This window comes from Perca flavescens, chromosome 23, assembly GCF_004354835.1.
Source record: "Perca flavescens isolate YP-PL-M2 chromosome 23, PFLA_1.0, whole genome shotgun sequence".
Classification (NCBI taxonomy): Eukaryota; Metazoa; Chordata; class Actinopteri; order Perciformes; family Percidae; genus Perca; species Perca flavescens.
Genome location: NC_041353.1, coordinates 17,973,324 through 17,995,478, shown reverse-complemented (window position 1 = coordinate 17,995,478; position 22,155 = coordinate 17,973,324). Strand labels below are relative to the sequence as shown.

Genomic DNA, 22,155 nt, shown 5'->3' with positions numbered 1-22,155 from the left:
TGTGTGCTGCATAACGAGTCTGAGGAAAAGTAAACTAGGCAGTTTTGCCTCCCAGATTCTACTGAGTGAAATAGGAGAGGGAATCATAGATGTTTGTGCAATTTAATTTTCGGTTTCATGCATTGAATGCTAAAGCTTAACAAGAAATACAAATTATCACTGCATTTAAGAGGGAAAAACAAGCACCCAGAAACATTTGCATTTCTTTTTTGTGCTATGTGACGCACACTTTTTCCGCATTTACAAACAGGGGAATCCCTGGACTTCTGTATGTTATTCTCACACTGTGCCGCACACAGGACTCGAACCATGTCACTTTGAAGCTTGAGTGGCTGTTACAGTGTAATATCAAGTCCTCTCACTGGTTAGAACACCACTATTGTGCTATTATGCCTCTGTTTGGTTAACCCACCGCTACATCTGTGTTGCAGAGAATAGACAATCAGTCACATCATCAGCAGAACACAAACAAGTGCACAGCTATATTTCAAAGTACACATTGGCTTCTTATTGTCTGCAATGAAATAAGTAAATTTGTACTGGTTTTAGGTATATATCTAAACATGCGTCATCTAATTTGTTATAGAACTCATGATGTCAATTGTTGACTCCTTCAGGCCTTTTATTAGTTAGACTGAGCTGCGGCTGCATCCAGGAAGTGCAACATCTTTGCTCCATTGAGACTCTAAACATTTCCCTCCTCCCCTTTTGGCTTTTAGTGTTCGGTTCAAGAAAAAGACTTAAGACCATTTGGATGCAGCCCTGCTCTGCTCAGGATGATGGCTGCTAGGTTACACAAGGACAAATGTAGATTCCCCTCCCTCAAATGTGACTGGAGAAGAAAAATAACAAATTTAAAGTAGGAATGTTAATACATCCCTTTATTATCTAAAGGGATAATAACTGGAATGCTCTCTGATGGTCTTGTAATATAATAATCTGGACAGCAAAGAAATGATCATGCTTTCCTTCGGTACGCAAGAGAGCATCAAAGACAGTACTGTAGGGCTTGAAAATGGCTTGCAGGCCTTTTCAGCAGCATTCGGCACTGAAGTGTCTGACCTGAAATAAGTTATCTTTGTGTTCCGTCGGTCAGACTCTGTTGACAAGAGGCCAAGACAAGCCTCTGAATGACACAGAGTCTGCCAAGTGACAGTGGAACATGAGGTCAGCTCTAGTGTGGAGAGTGCCTGACATTCATAGGCATGACCGTACCATAGCTTCAATAGTTCAAAAGTCAGACATACTACTATTTTTATCCCAAGTATGGATAGTAAATGATGAGGTGCCATTTTCCTAGTATGCTTCATGCTTTGGTATAGGTCTTTATTTTTCAAAATTGTGTGTTTTTATGAATTTTCTTCTGCTTTGAGTTGCATAAAAGGGTGCTTACCGTGCTACATATTGTTTCTAATGACTGTATGGCTAAGAGTGGGCTAATTTGTCATCTAATCACACCAAAAAAACTAAGTCTAACTTAGTTTTTAGAAGCTGGTTACAGTGGGGATAATTATCCATTGATTACGTGGTTAGGGACTACTAAATATGAAATTACCTCAACGATTACCTGTATTCTTATTTATAAGTGGCTATAAACAATATTCCTTTATTAGCAATGGATCACATACATGTAGGCCTATGTGAAGGGGGTCGCTTGTAGTGATGGACACACAATTATTACTCAACCCTGCAGTTCCCCTCAGCTCGAGCTTTGTAGCAACATTTAAGTCGTTTTGGTTTTCCGGTCCTTTTTGTTTGACTCTCACCGCTCTCATAAAGTTGTTTTCGGGCCATAGCAGGCAGTTAACTGGCCAGCACTGCAAACAGACGAAGTTAGCAACTAGCTAGCTAGCTAGTGAACATTGGGCAACTGTAACATTTAGCTAGCAGCTAAATAGCCAGATATTTGCCTCAGGAGTTGGTGGTAGCAGCAAACAGAGAAATAGAAAATACTGAAAATATTCAATTTACACGACTCCATAATAAATGATGATGTTGCTCAGGATGTGTAAACAGGCCACTGTTGGTGGCTTGCAATATCAACTCAAAAGTATATATAAGTATTATGTTTATGCTAGCTTGTTAGTGTTAAGCTTGTTTCCGCAGCCCCCAAGTGGACAAAAGTCATTATTGCAGGTATAATATTCCAATGATATTCTGCTGTGACTGCATGAAGCCTATAGTGTCTTTTTTTTTCATGACTGAAGTTGGTTTTGGGCTAATTAAGAGGGGTGGGGAAAAGAAATCGACATTGACATTATCTTTTAAAATGGCACCTCATCATTTCTTACCCCTTTAGGAAACCAGTTAAGATAGCTTACTCACCAGTGAAGTTAGGCCTTTAGTGGTCTACTACGCTGTGTGACCCTGCTATATACTGTAATGACATCCTTACTAACAAAACTTTGATACTTAAAGTTTTACATTCTATCTTCCCTTTTGTAAGTAAGAGATTGAATGTATCCATTATGTATATTAAAGCATCTCTTAAGGTTTACGAAGACAATGAATACATGCGGGCAGGTCATACAAGTTTTCCTTTTGGTTTGATAATTGATCATTTTATAATTGTGTTGATATAGTGCATGTAACATTACTTTATTAGAACCACATGGTGTTTAATTTGAGATTTACTGTGCATGTGGCATGTGAACTGTTGACATGGAAAAAGGAAAATGTTGGTGTAGGACAGACTGACACAGAAAAGATAGGTGAATGACCACAAGTACAGTAGTTCTCAAAAGCAGGGATTACTACACTTTGTAGTTTCTACATAACTACAGTTTGCAATCAAAACTCCCATGACTATTTTATATTTTTAACTGAAACCCAGACTTCCTTTAGTGGGATCTCATTGTGCATGTGTAGGAATCTGTATTCTTTAACCTTAGAACCAAGAGAGGTGCATCGGCATAAAGGTCATCTGTTAAAATTTCATGTGCTAAGGTCACTTTAGGTTGAAAGATGAAGATGTATTTTCTTGTAATTAAAAAAAAATACAGTGCAACCTCAAAAAAAAAATGGGCTTTGTTTGTTTGTTCACCATCCCTTTCTAGAACACAATTTGCACCATTTCAAGTTTCAGTACCTTAAAATAAATGTTGAAATGCTTAGATTAGCTACAGGTTTTTGTCACATCTGTATTTTCTAACGTTGAGAAGTTAATGTCAAGTTATTTATAGCCCAAGTAGGTGGTTCATGTTGAGAAGTTAATGTCAAGTTATTTATAGCCCAAGTAGGTGGTTCATGTGCTCTTACCAACTCCTTATTGTTTGACAGATTACTGATAGAAGCATTGTACAGTAGAGTGGAAGCATACATAAAAAGTAAACCTGTTTCAGCAAGCTATTTCACTCTGTGAAATATTTAGATTTACACTACAGTATACTCAAAACAGTCAGTACGCTTACTAAGAAACACTTGATTTTGAAGTGTTCTTTTGATGTACCCTATAGTCCCACAATGCATTGTGCAAGGAGAAGGAGGAGCTGCTCACAGCGGGGGAAAAAAAAGTAATTGTGGATAAAGGTGTAACAGATCCATACAATAACAGCTTAAAAATCAACTATTAAATCGATTAAACGATTGTCTTGTGTCAACAGTACACTATGACGAGTAGTATGCTGCATATAAATATGTATTATGGGATTAGGACACAACAAGTGAGTTAGTGAAGCCATCTGCTGGTGAAAAATGCACATCACTTCCATGACTCCTACAGTGCAATGATATGGGTTGACCACAAGATGGCAGCATAGCCAAGTAGCCCCGTTCATTTAGTGCAAATCCGGATTTGCATACACCTTTAGTGTCGATTTATAATTTGAATTGAAAATATCCGAAGTACATTACAAATTTAATTTAATTATAAAAAGTGTAATACACTCAAACAGAATGCAATCGGGTTCGTTGTAATAGATTTTAATGATTGCTTGTTTATGATTTTTGATATTTCCTTATGGCTCCACATTAATCTATGGTCATAGACCTGACAGAATTTTTATTGGAACATGCATGTTGTCCATCAAGTTTTGAGCATCAACGACTTCATTTCCTGTATTCGGATACAATTTTATGCACCAATTTACGGTGGAAATACCTTATTTAGCCTATGTGAAGAAGAAAATAACCGATGAAAATTCAAAAAATATCAAAAAATATAATGGAAAGTATGTTGTTGCGTGACATTGGGCATTTTCTAGTGGGTATATGGAAATTCTGGAGCTTTCCATACTGCGTATATACATGCGCATCACATCTACACCACTGCATAGCAGCTCATTCATATTGTTGTAACATTAAATAAATAATAATAATAAAAAGAAATCGATAATCAAAGAACTGACAAACAATAAAATGTGTTTCACATTGTCTTCCAGAAGAATAGTTTCATATATTGTGAAGAGATGCATGCATGAAAAACATATCAATTTAAAAAAAGTCTGACCGAGAACATTATTTGTTGATTTATGATAAATGGTTGTACACATTCATCACGTTCTATTGTTGGTATATTGTTATTATTAATATTATTATTATTATTATTGAGCATGTTATTCTCTTGAGTTGTGTGGGTCAGGTTGGGGTCGTCCCCTATCTGGATTGGTAGAGCTCAGGAGGAGAGGGGGAGGAGTTTGGTGACGTCCTCCGTCTCGAGAGTCACACGCCAAGTGGATCCCAGCTCGTCCGCCACCGCACACACACGCCACTCTCTGCCCGGGAAGGCGGCTGAGACGATGCCTCTGGACAGGTGACCACCGCCGGATCCCCAAGCACATTTCCGCTGCTCCATCTCACAAAACATGGCGAGGAGGAGGTGGTGAGGGCTGCGGCGGCGGCGGCGGCGGGAGCTCAAGATAGAAGCGCTTTTCTGGGAGGGAGAGAGAAGCCCACGGCGCTCTCTTGTCTCGCTAAGAGGATAAAGTAAAAGGGAAAATCAAGCTATTTATAAGCGGGACTCTTTGGACTATCCACCGGCGACACAATGAGCGGCGGGCCGGATGAGAGCTCGGTGCGCGTAGCCCTGAGGTAAGGATGCAGCAGACCCTGCTCTCTACAAAGATGCTCACACCTGCTACAAACATGCACATGTTATTCCTGCTTCTGATTGTGATTCACTCTGTATTATATTGACCATATATATATATATATTCAGCTTAGACACCCCAACCTACCTCTCTAGTTCATCCGTTCTTCTTCTTCAATCCCCAAATTCCTCCAAAGCAATACCCCTACTAAATGTTCTCCTGTCCTTACCCATGCCAGGAGCTGCACTTTATTGATGATCATTGCATGATTGACACAGTACATACAGACCAGTAGCCCATGATTACATCATGAGCTTCTTTTGTTAATACCGGCACTGCATGTGCATGCTGTGTAGTGGATTTATGAATGAAGATCTGCAGCTCTGAGGGATTAGGCCAGGGAAAAGCCTGTCACTCTCCCCTGACATTGTGTGACTGTAGTCAGAACGGCACACAGATAGACAAAGCTTTGGGTAGCCACATACAGGTTATTACTGCTTGTGATCACATTTGTTTTCCGGGCATTTTACATTTTTTAATTTGTGGTGTGTCATGGGTTAAGCTTCTGGCAGTTTGCAATTGCTCCATTGTACTGATCTGACCCATTACCCCCTTGGCGAATACACGCTGCGATTTACACGGCAGACAAACTGAGATAGCCACCGTCTGGTCAACGCTTAGATCAGCATTTCTCAGAAGTGTTTGTGTGGTTGGAACAGTAAGACTTAAGAAATCAATAGAGTGACATGATAGGAAGGGCAGGCACTTTTGTGTGTGTGTGTGTGTGTGTGTGTGTGTGTGTGTGTGTTGAAAGACAATCAGAGACGTCATGTGAACTGGATCAGTGGAAGTTAGAGGACAAAAGCATGTACCTCTCATGTTTCTCTTCCCTCTCTCTGTCTCGCTTGTCATTGTGCATTCAGACTTTGACCCGGGACTCTGTTTATTGTGCCAACTCCGTTTAAAAGTCTCTCTCTGTCATAGATAATACACTATATAATCTGTCAGTATATCCTATCATCATGCACTCTGGTTCTCAGTGCCGTGAGGTCTCATCAATAACATTGAATTTGTCTAGCCTTCTTAATAATTAAATATGGGCATAGGTTGCTGTCTTAGTTTGCTGTAGACAAGTTTCAAAGAACTTTTAAGCTTTTCAACACACAGACACTCAAAACATATAACCACACACACTATACACCCAAGGCTAAAGAAAGGTATGTGTGTTTGTCTCTTTGAGTGGAAACTACCTGCTATTGTATCTTCTTAGAAAGCTCAGGCTTCATTCATTATTTGTAAAGCTTTGTTGTCTTGTTTGCTTGTTAGGTTTCCACCTTTAGTCCTATTGGTCAGTCAGCTATTCATTGGTTTACCCTTTTATATAGGCTATTTTTCTTTCTTTCTTCCATTCACTTATTCATTTGATGGGAACTTTTAAATGTATCAGTAATTATATATGAACTAACCTACTCTCAGCAGACATGTTATGGGTACACAAAGACTATGCCCCTCTGTCCTCTGTATGACAGTTGCAGGTTGCTGTTCAAGGCCTCTTCTAAAGGTCAGCTGTGGTGGCACTTGAAAGTTCTTTGTAAATAATCTCTTATTTTACACATACACAAGGTGATCCACTTCCAGTCACTGTGACTCAGCTGACCTTACCTGCAAGCTCACCGAGCTTATTATTACTGTGTGCTGTGTGCTTTATTTGCATGAATGAGTATAGACCTTTTTCACAGCAGACATTTGGACTTAAGCTATAAGCCTATGTGAAGCTAATAACATTAACAATGGCATTTCCATTTAAGTGTCCTAGGAGGCCACACCAGTGAGCCAGCATGTACAATACCAGAACTCTAAAACTGGCAAAACTATGACATGTCAAAATATCTGCTGTGAAAAAGGCCTGTAAGGGAAAAAAAAAAAACATTGGTACCATAAACATAAACCATGGGTATTCAAACTGGTTGATAAGTAATATTAAAAAGTCTATTGGAACATTTAACTTAAAGCTGCACTTATCAATATTTTTATATGAACAATGAATCAAATGACTATATGCAATGTGAAAGGTGTCGCCCTTAACGAAAAACTCACAGCAAATGATAACCCAATTCTGCAGTTCCCTGCAGAATATTACCCCATTGTTTTGTTTCAGTCTCACCGATCATTTGGGTCATTTCCAGCAGCAGCTGTTTTTTAAAGAAAAAAACTCTGATAAACCCACGCTAAGCTAACTGCTCAGCACCAAACAACGGTTAACGACGGTTAGCGATTAGCTGGTAAACATAGTGGAGCATTAAACTGCTAAAGAGCCAGATATTTCCTTCAGGAGTTGGTGGAGACCAAAAACGGAGCTAGAAGGAGAGTAAATATTGGACTTAAAGTCACCAGGGGGCCAGAAACTCAACTACAAACGAATGCTAATGTTGCTTCTTTGTCTGCTAGATTTGTAGCAGGTAAATATTTGCTAACACGTTAGCCATAACAACTTTATTAAGTAATAATATGTCAATGTTGTGTGTTCTTACAGCTTGGTCAAAAATCAATGAATGCAAATTGAATTAAATTTAACTTTTAATTCATATACTCATATGTACCTGTACCATGATTACGTGCACAAACTGTACTGTATGTGTGCTGACCTGAGGTAAGGCTGTAATCTGTGTGTTATATGATGAATTGAGACGGCATAGCAATAATGTTTCCTGCTGAGTCAGCAATTACATACTTTCAAGGAGTCCCATGCCTTGCATCTACAGTGAAAACATTAGACAATTCCCTATTAAACAACCTATGAATTCACTGTGACAGCAGAGGTGAAAGAAATACAAACTGTAACAACATAGTGTTCTAAAGTTGTCATAGTGAACACCTCCTTAACAGCGACATGGCAGTGGACACACCCTCCCACACTAGCAAATGTGAATATTTTTGTTGTGGTTTTATAAAATACGTCATATCTTTAACGGAAAGTTGAATTGATTTCACTTAATAATCCCTGGAAGTCGCACCTTTTCATCTGCTATTAAATCACTGTCTTCATCTCTTTGAACATCAAACCGCAGCTCCATGTTGGTGTTTTCAGCTCAATTAATCGCTGTGGCAACATTCTAATTATTTAGAGTTTGCTTTGACTGTCAGCCTCTCCTCCCTCTGTAATTGTTTAGTTAGCTCTTTGTGTGTGTTTGCAGTAATCAGCTAGCAGGTTGCCAGCCAATACCTGTCTGAGCCTGCGAGGCTAATGCTGTCTGTTAGCAAGCTCCTAATCCCCCATCCCAACATGTCCAGAGTGATGAAATGCTTCTTTATCACCCTAACTCTCTTTTTTTTCCTGAGGTAGAAAAAGAAAGAAAGGGGTCTGGAGCCTGAACAGAGGGAAGGTGTTTCTGGGAGTTTTGTCATTTTGATTTATAACTGGAAAGATGATGTAACTGGCCTCTTAATGGGTTATTAGATGTGTGTGCTGTGCTGCTATCTGTGGTTTTGAAGATTATCCTGCCTGACAGCATACAGATGGGTCACTTCAGTAACACATTGTTGGATGATTCAGCAAAACACACACACACACACACACACACACACACACACACACACACACACACACACACACACACACACACACACACACACACACACACACACACACACACACACACAGTTGGTGTTTGCTGGGTTATCCCTTGTGTGAATGTGCTCCAGATCCTTATGTAACATCTGTGTGCGCGTGTTTGCAATGTGTTTATCCCGTCCCATATTCCATGATCAAACGATACAGGAAGTTAACGATTTATCCCCGAGAAGTAGGCTAAGTCACGGTACAGACTTTGCCCAAAGGAGCCTCTCAAGTAACTTATTAGTATGTCGATATCCTGAAAGTGCAGTTTTAATAATTAAGAACCTACAGCCAGAATTAGCCAGCAGTGAGGAATCAGGTGTTGTGCTGTTGAATTCAGAACAGATAGCTCTTCCTCTTTAATTAGATAAGTTAGTCAGTGGTTGTGAAAATGGAAAGCTGGAAGGTCATTTGTAATTTCTTCATTTTCATGCTTAAACTAGTTGCTTACACTTCCACATCACATAGAGCATGTTGCAGGTTAATGAATCTGTTAGGGAAATTGGGAAAATGCAAACTAGACCTACTCCTTTTACTAATATCCAGACTTAACTCCTATTGGCTCCTCTCAGGTGTCTGTCAGACACAAGTCCCACCTTCTTGACCTTTGTGGACTGTGTTTGAGGGCAAAGGCTGTGCGCCTGCTGCCATGATACAAAAGCTGTGTGTGTTGTGTGTGTTGTGTGTGCATCAATAAACCCATGTCCGTCCAGGCATATTCATGATAAATATTCATGAACCGACTCCAGTGAACTGAGACACAAAGCAAAGCAGGCTGAAAACCATCTGCCAGCTGCTGCCATGGGATATTGCAGTTACGGAGATATTGACTAACGTCTGTCAAACTAGCACAAGCGGAGGTAAATTCAATATGGATTTGTTTTTACTAATACAAGGTTAGAGTTGTGATTACCGTAGCTGTGTTTTAAAGCCATACTTTTTCGACTTCCTACCATAAATGTACGCAAAACGTTTGGTCTGTTACGTATTTCCCCCGACTTTTCCGCTGCTTTTACCAAGTCTTTCATCTAATGTCCCGTGTGTGACACATGTGGGCTGAACTGTCCTTTCAACAGACAACATTTCCATTGTGTGTGTGTGTGTGTGTGTGTGTGTGTGTGTGTGTGTGTGTGTGTGTGTGTGTGTGTGTGTGTGTGTGTGTGTGTGTGTGTGTGTGTGTGTGTGTGTGTGATCCTCATACGCCCTCTCTCGACAGCCACCATCAAACCTCTGCCTCCTTCCTCTCCAGCGACCTTTGACCCAGGAAGCAGTCATAGCTGTGATGAAACCCTGAGTCAGCAGAACACTGTCTCTTTCCTGCTCTCTTGACCCTTCTTCATTTTCCCTGGCCTCATTCCCAAATGCCCTCTGGGCCTGGCACATCACTGCCTAGCTGTTTTCACAATGAGAGAAAAGACAGAGTCAAGGTCTTTGTCATACGTCTTTATCATTTCCTGTAAACCGCTGTGGGCTTTCTTGCCATCCTAAAAAAACATTAAGGATGCAACCTTGTTAGAAAATGTACTGAGCTATGTTTTTAGGCAATCACTTTTCCAGTGAGGGAGAGTTTCTTGCAAGTTGAAGACTTGTTTGAGCTCGCTGCTTACAGAAGTACACTGAAGAGAGCGCTACCATGGATTGGCTCTTGATGTCAAGAGCAGCTGCTATAGTCAACAATGGAAAGATTGTCCGACTGTGTTGTGGCGAGTTAAAACCGTAGTCGCTCATTGTTGCTGAGCCATTTTCCCCTGCAGAAGGTCTACTTTCTCTCTTTTATCTACATCTTTCCAGCATTTCTTTGTCTCATCACTCATCCTCTTGCTCTAGGCGGCCATTAGACGGTCAACAGACAAATGCAAATTTACAAGTGCACCTGCTACCTCATGTACTACAAAGGAGCTGTGAGTGTGTGTGAGTGTGTGTGTGTGTGTGTGTGTGTGTGTGTGTGTGTGTGTTTGCATATTGTTATATAAGGAAGTCATGATGCTGTACCTGAAGGCGTTCTTGCAGTTGTATGATTGTGTTTCCTGTCATAGAGTCCTAAAGAATAGAAAGAAGCTTTTCAGTATTTATATTTCAACAGAGGCCTTTGACTAGAAATAAGATTTGACCTGTAATAGCTTCGTGCGTGCGTGTGTGTGTGTGCGAGCGTGCGTTTGTGCGTGCATGCATTGTGCAGTGTGGCCCCTTATTAACCTCTGTTGGACAGCATCAGTCCACAGTTAAAGCACATCAGAGGACTACAGTCCACTCATATCTTCATCAACACACTCACTGACATTCTTCAGCTGCTTATTCGGCTGCCCGTCATTAAGATAGAGAACACTGCCTGTTGCACTTTTGGCACTTCTATTAGAAATTGAGAGCTAATTTCCCAGTCATTATATGTCATTATGCCTTTATGAGTTTTCTTTTCTACTTTTATATGCAAAGAAGAGAAGTCATCTAACAAAGACGATGTAGATGAAAGGGAGCAAGCAAGTGTGTCAGAGATAGATTTTTATAGTTTTGTCGTATCGTCCAAAGAATCAATATCATATTGTGATAAAACTTGTTATTTACACCCCTTGTAAAGATTTATTTAGAAAATTAATCTTTTCAGTTGTGTAATTTGTGGTGGTTATTCCTAGATGTGATTGTTCAATGTTGTATATGGTGTATTTAAGGTGAACTGGTAAAGCAAATTAGGCCAGTTTTGGGAAATAGCAGGTTATGCGTGATGCACCAGATTATTTTGCATGAGATTGAAACAAATCTGGATTTGAATTTAAAAGGAAAAAAAATATGTGACTCTACAAGATCGGGTCAGGTGATGAGTCAATGTTCTGGTAGCAGTGTTAAATGTGCATAAAATAGTCTTGTTGTCGGGCTGCCTTGTGGGCTCAGATGTTCCTTTCTGTTTCTGCTGAATCACTCTGTGCTGCCTGTGCCAGCTGTACACGGCGTTTGAAGTGAACCTCAACACTAAACCAAAAATTAAATTACTGAGGATTAGAGTTGGTAGTTAGGAATGAAACATCGGGCTTTGTTTGTTTGTCAGTGATGATGCAGTGTCCGATGCCGAGTGATCGGCCGCATCCCTAGGGTAGCAATTTGATTGGCTGATTGTCAGAAGGAGTGATGTCAGCATGTGGTTTTATTGGCTATGTTTCAGGAAGCATGAGATCAGCAGCATGGTGGTGACGGACTGACTCATCTCCTTTTTTTAACCAGCATCTCCTCATTACGTGTTTCCTCTCATCCTCTTACATTGATCATTAGGTCAGCAGAGGGTAATGCTTTTTTTTTTTTTCTATTTTTATATTATCTATCCACTCTTATTGCCAGAATCAGGATCCAAAATGTCAAAGGCAGTCAAAATAAAATTTTGAAATGCCAAGGTAGCATCCAAGCAGTTGCAGTCATGTTTACTTTATGATATCGTGTGTGCGTGCGTGCGTGCGTGCGTGCGTGCGTGCGTGCGTGCGTGTGTGTGTGTGTGCGTGCGTGTGTGTGCGTGTGTTTTGCAGCGTGTGCATGTAGCAGTTAAGTTAAGAGCATTAACTGCTTTTATTTGAGGCAGAGTAAAATCTTAAGCTGGTTGAGATTGAGTTAAACTTTCATCAGTTTAACTCCGCTCTAAAGTGTCACAGTATGAAACCTCCAAAGTGAAGGCCGAAGGCGTGCAATGTCTGGGTTTCCTCTGGTTAAACATGCGCGTGTGTGCACGAGGAGCCTACTGTTTCTCAGTCTGTCGCTGTAATCGCAGTAATGAGGACCTGTCACATGGGGAAAGGCTGACAAAGCCCAATGTGTGTGTGTGTGTGTGTGTGTGTGTGTGTGTGTGTGTGTGTGTGTGTGTGTGTGTGTGTGTGTGTGTGTGTGTGTGTGTGTGTGTGTGTGTGTGTGTGTGTGTGTGTGTGTGTGTGTGTGTAGGTATACTGTATATGGACTATACTGTATGTATGTGCATCCCCCTTTAATCTCTAAGGGTCAGTGTATCTCATCACTCTAAACTCCTCACATCAGTTAATGCCAGCTGGAGGCTTCACTTATTGAACTGTGCTTAAGAGCTGCTCAGTTTACCTCTATATCTGTAGTTATATTGGAATAGCACTGATGGTCACAGTTTACATGCCTGTGTCTTTTAGCTAAACACTGAACTCCATAAGATGCAGATAGTCATAATGAACTGTTTCTTCAACAGGAGATGTTTAGCTATTCTGAAATTACACGTTTGTATTCTTAATATTGGTAGCCTTTAGTCATTTGGCAGCCACTTAAAAGTAATTACATTCAAGTTCCTAACGTAATTACTAATGAGCTATCTGAGCAGTTGGGCTAACATTTAGTTCAATATGGAAAGTAAACATGCTTTCATTTCTTTTTTTGGAATTGAATAGAATGTATTGCAGCTTTCATCATGTGCTTATTTGCATCCTTAGAAAGAGTTAGATAGGAAGATATCTGTCCTTGCGATATGAAGCTGGAGCTAGCTGGGATACAGTTATCTTAGCTGAGCACTGAGACTGGAAACAAGGGGAAACAGCTAGCGTGGCTCTCTCCAAAGCTAAAAATATCTGCCTACGATCACCTGTAAAGTTCACTAAATAATATGTTGTTTTGTGATGTATAATCCACACAAAAAACAAAGTGTAAACTACAAGTTGCTGTATTAAAGGGGATTATGTGCCAAACTATTTATTTGTCAGTATTAGCTTCCCAAAGTCATAGGCGGATTTTAATACCTAAGGAGAGAGAGCCGGCCTAACTGTTTCCCCGTTTCCAATGCTAAGCTAAGCTAACCAGCGGCCGGGTCTAGCTGCATTTGGGCCGTACAGCCATGAGAGTGAAATCAATTCTCTTATCTAAATCTTGGCAAGGCTGTGAATAAGCCAAAGATTTCAAAAATATTCCTTTAAGTAAACTACTAAAATATACACTGGTGCTGATAAGTTTACGTACCCATGCTAAAGTTGACTAAAAAGAGGAATAAAAAAATCAACTTTTGGAAATTGATCTTAATGCCTTAATTAAAAAAATGAGGAAAAAGCCGACCTTTTAAGGACACCAATTTTTTTTGTGAATGAATAATGTATTGGGCCTGATCCTGGTGTGTGTGTGTGTGTGTGTGTGTGTGTGTGTGTGTGTGTGTGTGTGTGTGTGTGTGTGTGTGTGTGTGTGTGTGTGTGTGTGTGTGTGTGTGTGTGTGTGTGTGTGTGTGTGTGCGTGTGTGTGTGCGCGTGTGTGCGTGTGTGTGTACCTTTTTTGTATGTTTTTTTGTGTCATTTCGTAATAGTAATAATTGTTTTTTGACTTTGTAGAACTATTTTTTTAAACTAAAATCTCACTTCAATACATAACACAAATATTTGATATACAAGAGGAGCAATATATGAAAAATATTAAGCATGGCTAAACATTGAAGTTACATAACCACTACCCTAGTTATGTTTAGTGAACAACTCCCAAAAACAGTGAAGTTGCATGTCCACAATAGTATGAAAGTGTTGAGGCATGTTTCTCTATGTGCATGTGTGTGTGTGGTTATAAGTGTGCGATTGTGCACATTTAGGAAGTGGCAGAGTTAAATTTCCTGGGGAAACCGCCTGTGAGGAGCCTGCGTGTGTCACCCTAGAAGGTGGATTAGCGCTGTAAGTCTCCACAGTGCTGAAGGGCAGCCCTTATTCAGCCAGGAGAAAAGGGTGTTTTTGGTTGAACCCCAGAGTGAAGCCTTCCAGATCATAATCACAGCTAAAGTCAGTCACACTAATAATACACCAGCAGGACGTGCTGCACACCTAGCTTATCCCTCACCTGTTTACAGTTAGCTGCTGAGACACGTGATGCCAGAACTTGTATTAGTTGTGAATACATAATACTCAAAATAGAGGTCCATTGTGCCACAGTGCTCAAACTTCATTAATGAAAGGCTAAGACATACTTGACATTTCTTTATTTGAGATCTGTAACACACCATCAGAGATCTAATTATGCACAACACGGATTAAACCGTAAAAAATTGTCTACAGGCAGATTTATCAGAATTGTCCATTGGGTTGGCATGAGATTTAAACCTTCCTCTTTAGAGTAGATGAATTGAAACAAGGTGTCACAATTATTTGACAGTGGTACTGTCTTAATATTGGTCCCCTTTAGAGCCAAGAAATTTAAAAGACAAAAAAAGGCTGAACCGGTTTTGTCTAAGGGTCTTGTTATGTGAAAGACCATCATTACGCAGACAGATAATAGGTCTGACTGGATGTACTGTGGCGGCCTCCTAATGCAGAGATTGTTATCAGTGTTTTGTCTGGGCTGTAATCATTATGTCTTGTCTATTTCTCTTTTTATCCCCTTTCTTTCTCTTTATCTCGCTGACATTTTCTCAGATATTTATGTTTCTCTTTAGCCCACGCGTCTATCCCTCTATGTATGGAGGACCCCGGAGATGTCACACACAAAACAACATTGTATCACACTGTGGAGATGAACACAAACAGAAAGACTGGGCATTTATTCTAAATGGTGCCACAGTTGTACAGACTTGTTCCCTTGGTTCTTCTGTACAACAAGCAACCATTGACTTTAATTATACTTCACCGTCTTTGGCTTTTTCTAAATTTGACATCTCATGTTGAAGACCATATTTCATACCACTTCTTTCAAGTTGCCGAAGTGAGCGATGACCAAGTGACTTAATGCCCTTGCTGTAAGTGTAAGCTGCAGTGAGTGCCTCCATTGTTGCAAGGGGATTACAATAATGGCGCTCTGTCAAGTTTTGGGAAGGTGGCCAACAGGATTAATGCAGATTCACTCCTGTAATGCCCTAAACCATCCTACCATTAAATCACAGGTTCCTCAGATGACCTAAACACTCTTGAGTGTAACAGTTACGTCAGATTCATTGACAACAGCCTCTATTATGTACGGTTAAAGATGGGCTAAATTACTGTGTTTAATATGAAAGAGGATTCTTGTAATAACGAACACAGAGAATTATCACCCGACTCTGCAGTTGCCCTCAGCTCTACGGAGCTTTTTAGCGTGTTTCAGCTCAACCCGTTCTCACTCCCAACTCTTTAAATACTGACGCTTGGTAAGTGGCTCTCAGCGTCAGATATCGACGCAAAAAAACACGGTGCTGTAAGATGACCTAGTGTTAAAGCGACAACGGTAGCGAGTAGTATGAAAGACCGAAAATCCGCATAGGGAGGTTGGTTGGGTTGGTGGATGGGTCAAACAACAGAAGACTTTCACCCAAGAGACCATGGTTTGTGTCCTGATCTTGTCCCGCGTGTCACTGAAACGTACATTTTAAAACCCCACCCACGATCTTTTCCTAAACCTAACTGTCCCGTTCTTGTGCCGCATGTCAGTTAAACATACGTCCTGACCCAGAGTGTCAAAAAAGTGACGCCAAGAGTCCCGACCAAAAGCGTCTAAATCTGACGTCAAAGGGCTAGACGCAAGTCCCGAGAGCGCCAAATAGTGACGCCAAGAGTCCCGAACCAGAGCGTCAGAAAGTGACGCCAAGAGTCCCGAACCAGAGCGTCAGAAAGTGACGCCAAGAGTCCCGAACCAGAGCGTCAGAAAGTGACGCCAAGAGTCCCGAACCAGAGCGTCAGAAAGTGACGCCAAGAGTCCCGAACCAGAGCTGCACCTGACCAAGTGTCGTGATGGGAGTGATCGTTGTTCAGCTCATTGTTTGGTTTTTAAGGCCCACTACTTTTAATGTTTTGGTTCGCTCTCACTACTCTCCTCATCATCCTTTCCAGATGCGACGTGCAGCTGTTTTAGCAAAAATAACTGATAGCTTAACGCTACAAAGTTAGCGACTAGCTGGTGAACATATTGGAGCATTTAGCAGCCAATATTCAGCAAGATATTTCCAGCAGGTGTTGGTGGAGACCAAAACAAGGCTAAAAGAAAGTGTGAGTAAACCAAACTATGTTGGTAAAGTCCATCTATTGAACTCAAGTCTGCATTAATAAGAAAAGAAAAACGTAGCTCAAAATAATAAAAAAAAAAGTCGACTAATTTACAAGCAGCATTTCACATTAACAGCTAGACGCAAAAGAAAAAAACAATTCTCGTAGCTGTTTAGAGTAAATTAGTTAATGCCTGAGTTAATAAGAGTCATTTAGGTCAAAAGCATATAGATCAGGATAAAGGAGAATTTACAAGGCTGATGAAAGACTTGTGTAACACTGCTAAGTCGGGCAATTCTGCTGCCCATTACACAAAGATGACAGTAATGCTCTGCAGGTGTACGGTTACTGCAGGTAGGACTGTGTTTCTCCTCAAGCCTGGAATCACTGGTCCCTCCCCTGGCTCGGTCCTCTTTTTTTTTTTTTTTCAGGGCTGTAATCCCAGATAGTCTGCTAAATAGCTGGGATCTGATGACACGCACGCACGCACGCACGCACGCACGCACGCACACTGACTGTCCTTTCAAACCATTCAGAAGCTCTACAGACTGCTGTGATGAATGTGGGTCTTTTTTTAATGCAAGCATACAGAAAGTAATGTACACAGAATTCAAACTGCATGCAAAGTGCCACATCGTTATACACACACACACACACACACACACACACACACACACACACACACACACACACACACTCAGAGTTAATGCCTGCTAGCAAAGAGCAATACCAATAGCAATAGCAGCCATGTATAACGATACTGTTCTGAGATTCTCAGGTGTCTTGGTTATTATTTCTTCTGTGTAATTTTCATTTTATCTGGGTTCATTTTGACTGTAGCCATGGAGTCGAGAAATGTATTTACAAAAGGTATCCCAGCAGAAAGGTATCTCTCTCTTCTTTTTTTTTTTTTTTTTTTTAAATACATGTCCAATACTATTTGTAGTATTTCAGTATGATCTTTTTCTGTATATGACCTTCAATATGTTTCTGTCAAAGCTGCAAATATTTCTGATATTTTAATACTCCCAATGTGTCCAAATAATTTCCTTCCAATATTTCCACTTCCTCTTCAGGTGGTCAGTGAGTTCAGTGATGAGAGGCAGAGGTGCATCATGGGAGGAAATGATGTAATAACAGTGTGTTTATTTGCGCTAAAGTAAACAGAGTGATTCCTTAATGAAATCCAGGGTGGGACTGTTTACCCAGAGCTCTCTCGCCCTCTCTCTCTCCTTTCTCTCTTTCTCGTGAACAGTGAGGGCACTGTACTGTGTATGATGGCTGCTGGAGAGTGTGCTGGCACCGCGTGGTCCTTCACACACACACACACACACACACACACACACTGCACAGTAGCCACACTCATCTGTTTGCAGCTCGTTGAAAATATTATCTGTCTTCTGCTCAGCTACATTTTTTTTTTCTTTACCATCAATCTTATAATAAAATCAATCATGTCAAGTATTGGACATATTCATGATCAGGCTTTATGCATGCACAGACAGCTCTGCTCTTACACACACCTTAACCAACATCCACAGACCAGAGGTGCCAAGGCCCTATGACAATCTGGAAAGTTTTTGAATATAAAAAAGTGTAACCGAGGCTTTAAAAGTTGTTGATATTGATCTTGGAAATGGCTCGATTTTTAGCCTTGTTCAAAGTTTAGCTATAGGGATGGCAATGTCAGTATATCGGTTGGTCTCTTGTTAGATTTGTAATTTCTGGATATCTTGTTCAACACTTCACTTGCTTAGAAAAAACCATGCAATTGAAGTCAGATTTGACGTTTTGTAGGATTTCAGGGCTTTTAAGGTGGGGCTGCTTCTTACCATTATCTCCTTTTTTAAAGTCCAGGTTTATGGTGGGCAGTTTAAAAAATTGCACTGTGTTAATCTCCTTCTGTCTATCAGGATCCGTCCTCAGCTGGCCAAAGAGAAGATCGAGGGCTGCCACATCTGTACGTATGTGATGCCCGGGGAGCCGCAGTTGGTCCTGGGTAAGGACAAGGCCTTCACCTATGACCACGTCTTCGACATGGACACCCAGCAGGAAAGCATCTACACTCACTGCACCGAGAGCCTCATCGAAGGCTGCTTTGAGGGCTACAATGCCACTATCTTTGCATACGGACAGGTTGGTCAACAGGCTTTCCTCTTGGGTGCTACCAGATCAACACAGTGAACGTAACACCCCAAACACTCACCTGTTCACATTTTGCTGACGTTTCCACATTTCATCGCTCCAGGGGGATGGAGCAGCAAGATTTATTGTAAGCATGTGATGAGCTGATTTCATTTCATATCATCAGACAAGTAATGAGGGAGTGAACCGGCCTCGCAGCTGCACCACCTCTGTCAATACACTATCAGCTGACATGTTTCAACCTGCTCTCACCACGGCAGCGTTATATTGGCTCTGATAGATCAGCCTGAGAGGGTGATAAAGAAAGGGAGTTTATTACCCAGTCAAAGCAAAGGCAGAGTGGGAACAGATTGCTTCACCTCATACCAGAGCATGGAAATAAACTGCAAAGTCGAAATATAATTGAGAAACATTAGGTGCTGGTAGGCAGACTTTTTTTCTCTCCTGAGGACAGAGCCAGGCAAGCTGTTTCTCCCTGTGTCCAGTCATTACGCTAAGTTAAGCTAACTGGCTGCTGCCTGTTGCTTATATTGTACAGACAGATATGAGAGTGGCATCAAGCCGACAAGTTGACAAATAAGCGTATTTTGCAAAATATTGAACTATGTCTTTTAATAATGCATCAAAAAGAAATAGAAGTGTACTATTTTACACATTTTCACGCCCACGGATAGCAGAGATGAAGGGAAAGGCACAGCGTAAGTGCACTTTGTAGTGTACACTGTAATTTAAAGGGTCATATAGTTGCTTGATAAGGTGGTATTTTTGTTATTCCCCACTAATAACTGGACAAATGACACCTAGAAAGACACATTAAGACATTTGTAATAAAACAATTCGAACTGTGAAAAAAAACTAGGTTTTCTGTCACTGCCTTGCAATTTTTAACAAGACCATCATTTAAGACGGTAAGACAATATCTCCAATAAAATGTCACATTAAGGGGTTGACATGCACCAAGGGCCCCTGTCTGTCCTTGTCCACTGGGGACATTGTGGTTACATATACCACTGATACCTCTTCTGTTATGGCTCCGTGCCAGCAGCTACCGTGGCCGGAGGCATTATGTTTTCAGGTTGTCCATCCGCATTCTTGTGAACGTGATATCTCAGAAAGCCCTGGAGGGGAACGTCTTCAAGTTCGGCACACACGTCCACTTGGACTCATGGATGAACTGATTTAGATTTTAGAGGCCAAGGCCATTGTGACCTCACAAAACATGTTTTTGGCCATAACTCAAGAATTCGTAGGCTACTTATGACAGAGTTCAACACACATTTAATATCTCAAAGGTCAGCTTCACTGTGACATCATAATGTTCTGCAAAAACACTTTTCCGGCAACGCAATAACTCAGGAACCGTAGGGGAAGCATTTGGTCGGATACTGATTTGGTGACACTAATCTTGATAACTGTGGTGATTATATAAATCTTCTGTGCTGCGTGAAAAAATACACTTAATACCTTTTGATAAAATTCCTTCAAAGTCCTGACTACATATATTACATGAGTCTGGATGGACATTGATTTAAGACAGCAATAGCTGCACTGGTTGGAGAAGGCACACATCCCCAAGGCGTTTGTTTTGTAAATGTTTTGGCACCTGTGGTTGAGTGGAGGCCTGTAACCGTGATAATAGAAGAAGCAAAAGCAGGTCCAACAGCATCAAAGCCTATTAGATAAAAAGAGTTTCTATTAGCCTTTATTGCATCTCATTTATACTGCAATGTACATTGAGAGAGAGAGAGAGAGGGAAAAAAAAGAAAAGAAAGAGCAAGCTTCCTGCTTTTCATTTCTCTCACACAGCGTCTCCGGCTGCAGCAGTTAAACTTTCCCTCCGCTTAATCTTCGCCTCCGCTCTTCTTCTTTCTGTTCATTATTCTCTCCTCACATTGTTCCTGCAGCCCTTGTATTCCTGTCAAAGAGCCTTTCACAGGGCCCAGTGGAGGCCACACACACACACACACACACACACACACACACACACACACACACACACACACACACGCGCGCACAGGAGCATGTGCACAAACATAGTAAGCACACAGGTGTGGACTTCTAAAATAATAAAACCAACATACACACACACACACACACACACACACACACACACACTGTCTTTCTCTCACACTCCCTGATACATCACCACACACACACACACACACACACACACACTTTTAGCTACACACACACACACACACACATCAGGGTCTCTTTCAGGCGTTTCGACAGGGAGGAGAGGGGTGACGTTCAATGTTGCATTCCTTTTCTTGTCACCACAGCGACCACCCCATCCCCTCTGACCCCTCCCCCCCCAGAGCTGCCTCTGAGTCCCAGAGACTTTTTAGTTTAGTTGAACGGTTAAATGATACAGCTAATATGCATGAAACGTACACACTCAACCACATTAGAAACACACGTAAATGAGCCGAAATAGACATTTATTCCCATTTGGTAAAGTAACTGTATCTGTCTTCTCCCCCGCGTCCAGACGGGTTCGGGGAAGACCTACACCATGGGAACCGGCTTCGACGTCAACATCGAAGAAGACGAGCTGGGTATCATTCCCCGGGCCATCAACCACCTGTTCAGAGGGGTCGAGGAGCGCAGACAGGCTGCCACCGAGCAGGGCAAGCCTGTTCCTGAGTTCAAGATCAACGCACAGTTCCTGGAGGTGCGGACACAAACAGACACACACACACACACACACGCACACACACACAGATCAAAACTTGAGGATTGACCCAGAAATGAGTGTTTTCGTTTCAAAATAAGGAGCAATGATCAGCACTTGGTCTAAACTCAGGACATCCACCAGTCCACTTGCGTTCCATTAATTAGGTGTAGCTAGAGCATGCAGACAGCAAGAGGTCAAAGGTCAGCAGAGGGTGTGATCCAGATGACCCTATAGCCATTAAACTGTCATTAGCCTGTCCCTGTGGGCAGCTCCTGGCTTTATTTTTAACCGCCAACAAGCGGCTGCTAACAGCTGGTGAAGAAGCAGCTGAGGGAGGGGGAAAGATGAGTTTGGGAAATATAACCAATGACTGAGTGCTGATTATGTAATAGATTACACTGACTATTCATGCAATAATACGTCTCTATTATCTATTTTCTGTCTGTCTGATTTTTATTTGTTTTACACACTCTCCAGTTATACAACGAGGAGGTGCTGGACTTGTTTGACTCGACGCGAGACATTGAGGCAAGGAAGCAACGATCCAACGTCAAAATCCACGAGGACGCCAACGGAGGCATCTACACCGTGGGGGTCACCACCCGCACCGTCACCTCTGCGGCTGAGGTCAGCTTTAACACCCGAAAACTGTTTTCTTCTACACCATCCTCCGTCTTTGTCCAGCATTTTTAGCTGTATAGCCTTAGAAGTGGCTTTAAAAAAAAAAGCATTGTGTTATCAGTATAATCCCATCCTAATAAACATTTCTTGAAATGGTTTGAT

General features: G+C 41.3%; 1 protein-coding gene across 1 annotated transcript in view; it reads left to right on the top strand.

Moving 5' to 3' along the window:
- The first annotated feature begins 4,703 nt into the window (after window positions 1–4,703).
- Window positions 4,704–22,155, top strand: part of LOC114550133 (kinesin-like protein KIF21A) — a 44,942-nt gene continuing 27,490 nt past the window's right edge. Inside the window, exons 1-4 of the mRNA XM_028570703.1 lie at window positions 4,704–5,028; window positions 18,464–18,686; window positions 21,187–21,369; window positions 21,850–21,999. Of these exons, the coding sequence (XP_028426504.1) occupies window positions 4,985–5,028; window positions 18,464–18,686; window positions 21,187–21,369; window positions 21,850–21,999 (600 nt within the window). The 5' untranslated portion in view covers window positions 4,704–4,984. The remainder of the gene's footprint in view (window positions 5,029–18,463; window positions 18,687–21,186; window positions 21,370–21,849; window positions 22,000–22,155) is intronic.